The following is a 13,239-nucleotide window of genomic DNA, read 5'->3' as shown; positions in this document are numbered from 1 at the left end:
CAGAAGTTATTGTAATATTTAAAGTCCTGTTTATTATTGTAGGCCTATATAATAAGTGGCATGAAGCATCAGGGCATTAATTCACACATTGTTGTGATGCATTGTGAGCTTGGAGATCCATTGTTAGCTTTGGGGAATTTGTACCCTTTTGAAACCTCTCCCTCAGCAGCGAGTGGAGCTATTGTTGTTTGGACACCTAACTCCATTTCAGCTTGATTTCTGCTCGTCTGAAACTACTAACTCCACTTGCGCTGGGTAAAGTGTTGATTTACCCGCGATTTGGTTAAAGTGTTGATAATATAATAATATAATATATGTGTTATATAATAATATATATAACACATGCAAGTATCTGAAAATATATAAAGTCACTATACCAACTTTGATGAGGCAGTATTGCTTTGTTTTAAAAATATAAGGTTTTCTTCATTTCCTGAAAAACGTATATTTTGTTTTTTCGTTTCCTGAACAATGAGCGTTTTGGAGTTAGCAGGTTCGCGCTGGACAACAGAGATATAGACGTTAGCAAGTGATGCAATGCTAGTGTGCTACCATATAATCTGGTCCAGTGGCTGGACACAGCGCTCCTAAGAGCGGACACAGGCGGCTACCGCTGGCCAGTGCTTGTAGATCTACGCATTTCGTCTTAAAACGGCGAAAGCGCCCGAACGGCTCAAATCTGTCTGCCGCCCCCGGCTGGTCTGCCTAGGCGTGAAAAAACGCCTGTTTCCACAGTCGTAATCGACATTTGATGTAGAGTGCCTTTCACCCTACTTCCCTTTCTCCGCTTAGCAAAAAGAGTCACAAGCTCCTCCGGTCCCAGTGCAAGTCAGCCCGCAAGATCTCTAAAATCCCATTCAAGGTGTTGGATGCCCCAGAGCTGCAGGACGACCTCAACCTGGTGGACTGGTCTACAGGCAACCTGGTCAGCATAGACCTGGGAGCCTGTGTCTACCTGTGGAATGCATTTGCCAGACAGATGACGAGAGTATGTGACCGCTCAGTAAGCAAAGATTCTGTTATGTCACTGTGTTGGAATAAGAAGGGCAGTCTGGCTGCAATTTACAATTTAGGCATTTAGTAGATGCTCTTAATCCAGAGCGATTTACAGTAAGCTGCCATGGGAAACCATAAAGGTTATGTCCAGATCTGGAATACAGTAGGGGGGAGGAAGCTCACCAGCCCTGAGGGTCAATCTGCCTATCCAGGTGCCCTGGCGAGGAACGGGGGGCAGCTGTCATCAGGGAGCTGCAGAGTGACTTCAGAACGCCATACCCCACCGAGAGGAAGCTGCAGGGACACCGGCAAGAGGTGTGCAGCCTCCAGTGGTCCCCTAACCACCAGCACCTCGCCTCTGTTAGCAATGACAACAAGTTACTGATCTGGAAAAGTCTCCTGTCTGTTTCCAGTGCAGCAGTACAGCGACCACATTGCAGCGCTGGTCCAAACATGCTGAAGAACTGGTGAGCACTCATGGCAACTCTCAGAACCAGATCCTGGTATAGAAGTACCCATCACTAACCCAGGTGGCCACACTGACTGGACACTCCTAGCTGTGTCACCAGATGTCGAGGCCATTGTTATGGGAGCAAGTGACGAGACACTACATTTTTGGAATGTATTCAGTAAAACGTGCTGCACCAAGGAATCCAAGTCCGTGATGGACCAATTCAAGTCCAGCACAGGGGGAGGACACATTCGGACCGACCCACTAGCACATGGCAGGTGCACCAGACCCCTCTCATCACCTTACTACCCCGACACTGCACCATGTCTCTGCAACCATATGTCTTGATTCCAAATTTTATACATAGGACACAGTCTCAACATCCAATGTTCATTGGATTCTGATGATGACCTTCCATGATGTCATCATGGATTTAAAAAAACAAATCAAAGCAACCTGGAACTCAGCTTGTTGTTAGAGTGTCTGGCTGTCTGCCCTAAGACTGGGAGGTCGGGGTTCAATCAAAGACTATAAAAATGGTCCCTTCCTGCTTGGTACTCGGCATCATGGTTTGGATTGGGGCTAAGTCCCTGTGACACACTAGCGTCATGTCCAGGGAGTGTATTTGTACATCTATCTGCCTCACGCTACGGAAACAGGATATAGGCTCCTGACCTATGGGCCACATTGCTTCAGAACCATTGGTTCCCAAGGCTAATAACAAATCTTATTTGTGTTCTGGATGTGTTTGAAAGAAAATGTTTAATCATCATGTATTAGCACTTAGTAGAAGTATAAACGTGCAAGAGATATAAGATATATTCACGTAGCCTGGAAACCAGACAAATCTGCCTTAGCTAAAAAATAATTGCCCTGGGCAGATTGGTCTGGCACTCCTCGGTTAACTTTGAATTACATTTCGCTCACCCCAGAGTTGTGGGTGACCAATCAGAGCCCACTATTCAAAGTGGGATTTCTTTTGCTGTGACCTTTGGTTGGTGTGTTGTAACCACTATTTCTACTTATTTCCTACTTCTTGACAAGGCACACGGGAGAAGTTTCCCTGGTGGGTGTCAATGCGCATTTGCAGCTAGGAAGATTGCAGAAGGCAAACATTGGTCAGCCTTTACATTGTGGATTTATTCACATTATTTTTAATATGTAGTTGAAAGGCGTAAGAACATCATAGTGGAATGCAAATTGTGCCCGTGCCTGAGTGGGGTTTGTCATGTCATAATTCATGCCATAATTATTGAGCTTTAAGGGGATATTGCGTATCTCATTCTTATTAGCCTTCAAAGTTAAATGTAGACTAGGCCGTGCAACGACGGTAGAGTCAATACATTTGAGGTAGACGTACAGTAGGATATGCTCCCTCTGACAATATCGTGCATAGAATCGCAAAGGGGTTTTGATTTTCAGTAATGCAAAAGTACTCTAAGAACTTACTTTTCTTTAAAATCTCTGAATTGCTTCAGCCCATAGTATTTAGATGTCCTCAGACGTATTGATAGGCAGAGATCTCCAATCGTCCGGCTACGCGAGACTTGGCAAAGGCAGCTGCTCCTCCTCCCACGTCGTTGCATGGCAAGTTACCAAAATGCCAAATGCATGCAGGCAAGGAAAATAACTAACCACTGTTCCCCAGGAAATTGTCAATTTGCCGGTGGCAGCACGCCTCACGCAAGCCCAAATAAAATAGGGCCCAAAGTCCCATAATCGAATATCCACAGCAGTTTGGCAGTGCTCAGCCACTTACTGAAGACTAAACAGTAGGCCTGTGATAGAGATAGTTAAATTGTTCTATGAATAAGCTATTTGCTACAGGGGTTTACCGGGTCAATCACATATCCAGTGATCACATAATTTGGTTTTAGGTCTTGAGTCGAGTCTTAAAACAGTGAAGTCACAAGTAGGTTACATCAAATCCCTCAGCAGAGGAGTTCAAGTCAAGCTGCAAGTCCTGACTTTTGCAACCTTTGCAAGTCAAGTACAAGTCCCACGTCTACAGCTCTGGCTACTAGCCCATAGTGACAAAGTGCAAACAAGTATAGGCACTGTCTGCTGTTTCAAGCTACTAAATCATTTAGGCCAGTTTTCGCCATGTGTCCACTATTGAGAAAAACTGACCATGTCAGATAAACTTGCAATTGGAAAATGGCTAAGCAGTTCAGCAGTAACCATTAGCCTAACAGTCAGGACCTTGTTCCTAACAATATGTAGCACCTTCAAAACAGAAGCTAATTGTTCAGTAGTTATCAAAGTGGGGCCCAGGGACCCTCAGGGTTCCTTGAGGGGGTTCCAAATGGAATCCATTTGTACACTTTCAAGAGTTATCTCGGTCCCTCAAATCAAAATGTTTGAGAACCACTGGTTTAGAGGTTACTGGCTGATGGTTATTTTTGCCTCCATTTTTGCCTAGTGGTCTACAGGCCCAAATAATTTCACCATATTTATTGTCCCCAGTTTTCGTGTTTCTCTTCTATCCACTGTAGGTTTGGTCTGAGCATGGATGGGTGTGCCTGAAGCGCATGAAGTATATAGCGGTCTGGTGCCACCAATAAAACATCATTACCACCAAGACATGCCATACCTGGTGGCTGGCACCCACGTAGTTCACCTGGCCTAGAACAAAGGCAGGAGAGATAATGGCTGTTATTATCAGCCTTCATATGCTTACTAGAAATACAAGTTTGTTGGTTTGAAAATATTGAAGCCTTCAAAATGCAGGATGTTGTACACCGGGCTGCTTAGACTGAGGAGCATACACAGCAGCACCTTGCCAAAAATGAGACTGAGACATCGGTCGGATCAGCGGTGCAACGTAGGTGTGAGGGCCGCGTAGCAGCCAGAACCTCTAGTATTGATAAAAACCCATATCTAACCACTTTCACTTTCAAATATTTTCAAAAATAGATCTACAAGCTAATAACATAGTGTGAGCTTGTAGATAGGCTATTTTCGCTACATTGCACAACACTCTTGCACGATGATGAAGGACATTCATTTACAAAGATACCAAAAAAGTCAAAATTTCTTTCTGATTGGGTTTCTGCCTGACAGCGAGAATATGAAACAAGGGTAAACTGGACTAGTACATTTTGTTTGGCCCGATTTTGGATAACATTGATTGTTTCAATTATTTTCACAATATCAACTTAGTTTAGCTCTCTGATTATTCAAGACAGTTTATCTGGAAAAAGCTAAATTCTATCTATTCTATATATCTACTATGGGTGCAACAGTTAATCGAACTAATCGATTCAACTGATTATAAAAATGGTCCATTTTAATCAAATAAAAGCATTGCATGCATTATTTGATTAATCAAAAAGGTAATCGATAGAGTAATCACTAAGAGCTAAGAAAATAATAATCAATAGTTGCTGCCCTAGTATCTACTAGTAAGAAAGAAAGAAAGAAAGACAGACAGATACTCACCAGGGAAGTAGCGCTCAGGGACCTTGGTGACGTAGAACATGAAAGCAGATCCTGCTATCAGGTACATCACCAATACACGAGGGAAGAAGATCTGCACAAAAATAATCAAGGTTTACAAAGTTAAACATTGCAGTTAAACTATTACAATTTACAGTTACATACTATGTAACTGCATTAGCAGACACTCCTTATCCAGACTTCCAGAGTGACTTAAAAAGATCAGAGTAAATGGCATGAACCCTAGTAACTGAACAACAGGGTAAATGATCAGAGAAAACAAAACAACAAGGTGCTCACCGGAGACAAAAGTAGTTAAAAATGGTTATAAGTAGGGATGTCCGATCGGCCTCCCGATATTATCGGCCGATATTAGCATAAAAATTGATATCGGGAAAATATCGGTATCGGTTTTTGAAAGAAAAAAAAGCTTTATAAGCAAGTTACAGGAGTTCTTACTGTATATGGTGTGTGTGATATGAAATTTGAGCTTACCCTAATCACAATAATCCCCGCATATATCGGTATCGGTTGATATCGGTATCGGTAATTAAGAGTTGGACAATATCGGTATATCGGTTATCAGTAAAAAAGCCAATATCGGACAACCCTAGTTATAAGTATCAAAGGTGCTCCTGGATCTGACAGGATAAAACATGGATAAAAACAATCACCAACAAACGGCAACATGTTACAACCTACATAGGTCTTTACTCTTTAAACTTGATTGGCGTTTGCCTTGTTATAATAAAGGCTGTTTCCTCCTGAGCGCCTGGAATGGATCATCTGTTTTCATCTAAGAGTAAATTATCAATTAGATAAGAGTGCAAAGAAATCAATTAAGTCACCTGTTGTCACCAGCAAAAAAAACTGACAAAAAAAACTAGCATCAATACTGTCTAATTAAATCTTTGACCTATATCATAAATAGACCATTAATTCCAATTTCCAATTGTTACAATTTATTTTTTAATTTGTTTACATTTTCTCCAAAGTCATTAAAATGTTATCTAAGCTGAATAAAGTCAATGATGGCTAAACATCATTTGCAGTTAGTAAGTTGTGGACCTTTAGTTTCTATGAGAGAACATTTATTTGATGTATTTGATTATTTTAATATAATAATGTGTAATGTTATTGCATTAATGTATTATTAATAGCTTCTGTTTTTTTTGGTAAATTAACTGATCTACAAGCTCACAACACTCACAATGGAAAGTGAAAGTGGTTAATTGTCTGTGGTTATGAGATTGTGACTAAATAATAACTACATTGGAACACAGGTTATTTTTGCCTTTTCCTGAAAAGCAACAGTTTTGGACATACAAGCTTTCAACACGTTAGAGACGTTACGCAGTAGAAATATTCATTCCTCACCTGTATGACATAGGAGGTGAAGCCACCATTGAGCCAGACCCAGTGGCAGGCAGGTATAATACTGATGCCGGCCACAGCACAGAAGATAGCTGTGCGCAGCCGTCGCCAGTCGTTGCTGAGGTAGTGGGGGTGCACCTGGACGCAGAAGACTGCCAGGATCAGAGAGAGGATAATCACCAGGTACACCTGCCGCCAGAACTACAAGGGACAGAGGATCAATGGGTGAAGACGGGGAGTATAGGGACAAGGGTAGAGATGAGATCAAACTTTATTGATCCCTGACTTCTGACAAGACAGGGCATGGCTTCCATGGGAAAAGCAGAAGATGAATTTCAGGCATGTGCAAATGCACTTGACCAAAAATACCCCAACAACAACACTAACATATATTCCAATGTGGATCTGGAACTTGATGTGGTCATTTATGAAGTCAGTACTATGACGCCAGTCACCTTCATATTTGGGCAACATTTTAGCCCAATCCATCCTCCACTGACTTCCAGTTTAAAAAAGAAAGTTCAATACAAAAAAGACAGCCAGACAGACAGATGGACAGAACCTCTTCTACAGTACAGCATCAGGTGTTACATTGCAGGTGTCATATTGCATGTGTTGCTTTGCTAACGGTACAAGCATAGAACACAAGCTACAGCCAAGCTCCATCTGAACAAAGTACACATACAGTACAGTACACATTTGGCCATGCTTACAGTATTGCAGTAGAAAGCATAGAAGATCCCAGGTACATAGCAGCCCAGGATGCCAACAGAGATGCCCGCATAGTCCAGCGCTAACCAACGACGACATGTATTCTCTGACCGATGACATGAGAACATGTGGTAACCAACCGAACACAGCATACACACCTTAAAAGGAAGACATGTCACAGTTATACGCGTGTGGTAGCTGACATGTGGCAGTTTGTTTACAATCTGAAATTCAATGTCAGCCTTGTGTTAAACACTTAAACCCTCTGAGTTGGGTCTGTACTTGGTCCTCTCTTTTCCCCCTCTATACCAAATATCTTTGCCAAAAATAGCAGATCATACAAGCTTGTACATCTGTTATGTTAACTGAACGGTCGCCCCAAGATGCTCGGGTTGAAGCGGTTAAGATCACCAACATCCTTCACTCATAATTGATAAAGTGAAAAACATGATTACATCAACACCTACACACAGCACACTGTATCTAAGATAATTAGATGCTATTGTTACACAACTTAAAACGTCTACAATTTTGTTTAGAGATACATAGTCTCTAAAGTCTACTATTCCACTTTCTGGTAATGCTACATAGTCTGTAACTGCGCCTCCTGAAAGCCACAAACGCAAGCCGCCATCTGTCTGTAATTTCTGTTCATGAAAATATATTTAGAAATTTGACATTCCTGTTCGTAAATAATTTGATTCAGAGAATCAATTAGATTAGCTAAACAGCCGTTAGTTTGCTAGCCAATGTGGACTGTTTAACAACAGATTAATCAGTGAGATTACAATTACCTTACTGGTTAACAGGTAACAACCATAAATACTTATATTGTCCAAAATCTCATTAATCAAGTTCTATTGTATATGTCTCAAAGCAATGTGACATTAAATTCCAAATATAAATTTAGGGAGATGACTCATCGAGGTCAAAGTCACAACCTAAGCCCTATTTTGAGCTAGGTAAACCCCCTGCCAATTACTGTCATGTGAGTGTGACGCAAACGTTATACCGTACTACTACATATATGCCTGTGGAACAAATATTATGGACAGGTTTTTTGTTTACAAGCATTACTGGGTGCGTGCATATTCAGGGGGAAAAACTGTTGTGGCACCTAGTCACAATTTAGGGTGTAGTCGTTGTATGCCATCTTACAAATACATTTGTTCATACTAAAACCATTATTTTGTCATAAAATGTACTTCTGAGAATAGGTTAGAAATCAACAATGTAGATTTCTAATTAATACATGTAATATTTAAATGTTACGTAATGCCTACACCCTGAAGAAGGTGCCACCCGACGCACGGTTGGTATTTTTTGGACCTGGATTATTTATGCCATTTCTTGGGTCACAACTCTTCCTCTCTCTTTGGATAGTATTCCCTTCCATGAGCACCTGTCGTTTGAGGGACACCTGTAGCACTCCTGTTATGTGTCTGTTAAATAATGCTTATTTGACAATTTGGTCTTAATTCTGCAACTTATTAAACGTGATCGGTGATCCATCCAAGCATATTTAGACAATATATAAAACTGATTGATATCGTTAAAGGACAACTTATTATGGCACACAGCGAGGTAACCAGCTGTAGTTTGAGTCAATCTGCAAATAAAAAATATCAGTCTGCACACCAACAGTCAATACAGAAGCCAGCAACAGGTATAGATTGAATACTCTATCATTCAAGCATAGCTGCCCGGCCTCCAAATACTCAGAATAAATGGCTGAATATATAGAGAATACATTTATATCTTGAATTACTTGATGATATTGGAATTGAGTGGGGAAATGGCCGTGTTAAAAGCAGAGTGTCATGGAAGCGCGTGAGCGTTACACTCTTGTGGTACTCAAAATATTTCCCTACGGTAGGCAAGTCTACTACTGCATTGTTCTAAATAAAGCAAAAGTAGGTCACACAGACGTTTTCACATTACAACTACTATTGAAATATTGCACACGGTTACACCAGCTAGGCCTATACATTGCCTACAAACCTGAATATTTTGAGGTGAACATACTGTATTGCCAAATAGCAATACACCTGTATGGGAAATGTAAACGTTTAACCTAAAGGTAGAAGTGCAACTGATATACGGTTTTAGTCTGCAGTAATATGCAAGCACACACAGACAACTGATAACACTTTTGAAGATACTGTAAAAAAGGGTATGACAGTGGGAAAATAACAAAACCCAGGCATCCAGCTGGATCAAATTGGGTGGATGTTTTCTATTTTATTACTTATACACATATACATTTAGGCTAAGTAGGTTAAATTATTCATCATAATATGAGACAATAATCTCTCACACACACACACACACACGCGAAGGTACCTGGAAGCAGAACAGTCCTATTGAGTAGATGACATAGTCCTCTCTGTGGGCCCCAGTGAGTGGCAGCACTGTGGAGAGGTCATTGACCCCCAGTGAGAAGAATAACAGGAAGCCAAGCAGGTGGCTCCAGATATTCACAGTCTCATTGGACAACATGAAGATACTGGAATGAGGAAGGAAGGACACACACACACACACGTTAGCACAGACTCATCACAATGGGTCTCATGTAACAACATTCTCTCACATTAATTTCATATTTCTCTTCTTTCTGTTAATATACTGTCAGAGAAAAGATGAAGACAGGAGTTACTCCAGATCCTAATCTTAACATCCAGATATACTCTTACCCACATGTGCTAAATAATGAATCCCACATGATTATAAATTGGAGAAGCATGGCCCATTGTTAGTTAGAGCAGCACTATGTAACTTTCCACTTCTACCCCAGATTTTAAACCGGTTTCCTGCGCAAGTTCTGCTCGGGGGTTACATTTTATCTTGACCATCAGATCATTTTTTTGTCAGATCCTGTGTGAGACATGAACTTTGACACGATCTAAATGTCTCAATAGAAGAGCATGGAGACAAAATACAACCACCCCAACATACAGATTGGATAAAATGACATTTTATTCATTAACATTTGTTTTAATAGTGAGGCTTTAGCATAGGTAACGCCCCCTAAACACTAAGTGCAAAGACTGACACAAGAATTGGAGAGATCGTTTCTAAAACTAGAAATACAGCATTGTATGCGGGTGCATGCCTCTACCGACCTGTTGCCATTACATCCGTGTCTGTCCAGACTTACATAGTATATGTTGTTGTGAACGAAGACTTTGAAGGAATTGAATGAACATGTTTTGCGAGGTCACATTGACCACCTACTTCTGATCAGCTCATTCTTTAGTCCAGTGGTTCTCAACCTGTGGGCCGTGAGGATATTGCAAGGATATTGCAAGTGGGCCCCCAAATAGTTGGCAAAACACGATTTTATAAATAATATAGCATCAATATTTTCTTTAAAAAACGTGTAAAAAAAATCATGGTATTTTTTCTTTAAAGCCTTGAATAGTGAGTTTTTATTGTGATACCGATAAATGGGAACTTAAGTATACTGCGTTGGTTTCATTGATCCAAGCCGGAACACAATCGATTGATTTATCGTTAAAATGAACATGCTCTGAGGAGTGAAAATGCACGAGGCCCACCCAGCTGACCACTTAACATGGCAGCCGGTGGGCTCCCGGGGTAAGTGGTCATATGGGTGGGCCGCGAACACAAGTTGGCCCTGATCCAGAAAAGGTTGGGAACCACTGCTTTAGTCCATGTGGACATCTGAGCAAGGCCCAATCCGCCTTTGAAATTGAGTCTATAGAGGAAGTGACAGTTCATATGAATGGCCTGTAGTTTCGCTGTTTTACCCCTGCTGGTGTCGGAAGAAATAACTCTCAATGCAAGTGGGTGGGTTTTTGCCGAACTTTAGACTTGATTTTATTACCTTAATAAACATTGTCATAAATACTATATGTTTCCAGTCGCTAGTTTAAAGTCTTCTTTCAATCACCATGATATGCGTTTTGGTAAATTATGGTCCCATTTATTTTAAAATTGATGATAAAGTAGGGTATCCTCTAGGAGGAGCGGGATGATTTGATTGCTCTTGATTGACAAGCTACCCAACCAATATTATTAATTTCCAGTTGCATAGATAGGATCAGAGCCTTCTATTAGAGAGTTGCCCCAATGAGGGGTCAGAAACAGCGTCGGTCACGTGGTTCATGTAGCTGGAAATAGTGACAAGGAGCCGTCGACTTCAACGCATTCCAAGAACTTCTGGTTTAGGGATTTGTCACTATTCGCCAATGTATGTGTATGTAGAAGACCTGGCCCGAAGAAGTGAACGGAGTTGGCGTAACTCTCTAATAGATGGCACTGCATAGGATATGACGCGATATAGAAAGATGGCGGATTTGAAATAGTTGAAAAATAGACTTCATTTACGGTCTGTGAGTCTATGGGCGTAACGCTGTCCATTATTTTTTTACAGTCCATTTTTGTCAGATTTTACAATCTGACAAACCAAACTGATGACCTACCTCTTCAGGCAGAGTGTGGATGGCAGGTGAGCCCTGTAGCCATCTGTAATGAAAGGGTTCTCTCTGAGGAAGAGTGGGATCTGCTCATAGGTGTACAGCCGTATTCTTTGAGGGATCAGCACAGGCCAGTGCTGGTAGCTGCCCAGCTGCATGTAGTGTCCCTTGACCAGCTTCTGGGGCATCTTCAGCAGCATAGTGTTCTCTGGCTCGCAGCTTGTGCAAAGTACACCCGGAGGTTAAGGCTGAGAGAACAGACCAGATGAAGCACTGTTAATAGGTGGCACATATTAAACTCATGCAGTTCAAAGTGCACTCAGAATGGAGGGTTTAAAGTGGCTAATCAATGGATGAGGCCAGGCAGCACCTATTTTCATTTTGTTTTTTATACAATGAGAAATTCAGCTGAAACTTTTACCAGCTTAAATTAATACTATTATTGTAAGCTCCAGGGTAAACTTGGCTTGCTGGTGCATTGCACCAATAAAATCACAGCCATGTGACATGCTACATTGGGATGGGGTGTTTATTTTTGGGTTTTTTTATACAAGCACACATGTTCATACATATCCTTCTTCATAAATGTTATGTGTAAGGACGTATTTTGTGGGTCAAAGTTCTAGAACACTGAAGAAAATCTATACAGTACATGGGGCCATTCATGGCACATTTACTGTCTCTCTCACACACTCAATTGCACATAACACATATCAAAAACTAATATTTGTATACCATTATTATAAATTAACATATATTTTAATATTTACTCTTGTGTGCTTGTATATAAGATGTACACACAAAATACATAAAGATCTTGGAATCTAGACTCCACCACTTGCTAACCAGAGAGCTAACGTACAGGCTATCGATTGAGATCAGTAAGGGTGATATGCTATCAAAACGGGGAATATTCGGTGAATCGGTAGCCTACCATTTAGAGTAGTCCCACTATCGCCGTGCTCAATAATGCGCAGCTATCTGGCTGCCTATGAAGACACAACGAGAAGGAAAACATAACGGCCAGTGAACTCTATACCGCTGGATATTGCCAGCTAGCCGTCGAAACGAGCTGCAAAACATTAACCCTCATCCGGGTGTCTCCGTCTCACCGCACGGTGTTACACGGGGAATGGTGACTTATTGCATTCTGTAACGAGAGAGGTCGCGGTTTGCCCCCTTTCCGGGGATCAACACAGGGGTGTTACACGGGAAATGGTGACTTTTCTGCATTCTGTGACAACTGAGGTCGCTGTTTGGTCTCACACTCAAAATACATTTCCAATCTTGATTAAAAAAAAGTCGCTACCAGTGGTGGAAAAAGCACTAAAATGTTCTACTTCAGTAAAAGTATCAATACTGCAATGTAGACATACTCTGTTACAAGTAAAAGTCCGGAATTCAAATTTACTTGAGTAAAAGTACAAAAGTGTTGGTATCAAACTGTACTTAAAGTACCAAAAGTAGAAATACTCATTATGCAGAATGTCCCATATCACAAGTTTCCAAATGTATACAAATCTTTTTAAAATAGCCGATCTACAAGCTGAATGCCTTGCGACGCATTGTGAGCTTGTAGATGGCTATTTTCAAATGGCCAAAATGTATATAGGGCTGAAGTAGTTAATGTATGTTTTGTAATAATAAGTAACTTTCAAATAGTTGTAGTGGAGAAAAAGTACAAATAAATACGTAGTGGAGTACAAGTAAAAGTACTGAAAATTCGGAGTGCTCCAGTAAAGGCAGGCGCACACACACACACACACACACACACACACACACACACACACACACACACACACACACACACACACACACACACACACACAC

The 13,239-nt window shown here is 41.0% G+C and overlaps 1 protein-coding gene and 1 pseudogene across 2 annotated transcripts; one reads left to right on the top strand and one right to left on the bottom strand.

Annotated features, from left to right (window-relative positions):
* Positions 1 to 1,099: 1,099 nt before the first annotated feature.
* LOC311038324 (progestin and adipoQ receptor family member 3-like) lies at positions 1,100 to 12,501 on the bottom strand. The gene is made up of 7 exons (XM_084047778.1): positions 12,344 to 12,501; positions 11,416 to 11,657; positions 9,314 to 9,476; positions 6,973 to 7,128; positions 6,263 to 6,460; positions 4,889 to 4,979; positions 1,100 to 4,072 (listed from the first exon to the last, which is right to left on the bottom strand). The coding sequence occupies exons 2-7, from the start codon at positions 11,607 to 11,609 to the stop codon at positions 3,930 to 3,932; spliced, it is 945 nt and encodes a 314-aa protein (XP_083903904.1). The 5' UTR covers positions 11,610 to 11,657; positions 12,344 to 12,501; the 3' UTR covers positions 1,100 to 3,929.
* LOC311038325 (fizzy-related protein homolog) lies at positions 1,121 to 1,795 on the top strand (annotated as a pseudogene). Its single transcript has one exon. The product of its transcript is annotated as a fizzy-related protein homolog (transcript).
* Positions 12,502 to 13,239: the final 738 nt, after the last annotated feature.

The sequence above is a fragment of the Gymnoscopelus microlampas genome (genome assembly GCF_963454915.1).
Source record: "Gymnoscopelus microlampas genome assembly, chromosome: 21".
In the NCBI taxonomy this organism is placed as follows: domain Eukaryota; kingdom Metazoa; phylum Chordata; class Actinopteri; order Myctophiformes; family Myctophidae; genus Gymnoscopelus; species Gymnoscopelus microlampas.
This window is presented reverse-complemented; position numbering and strand designations above follow the sequence as displayed.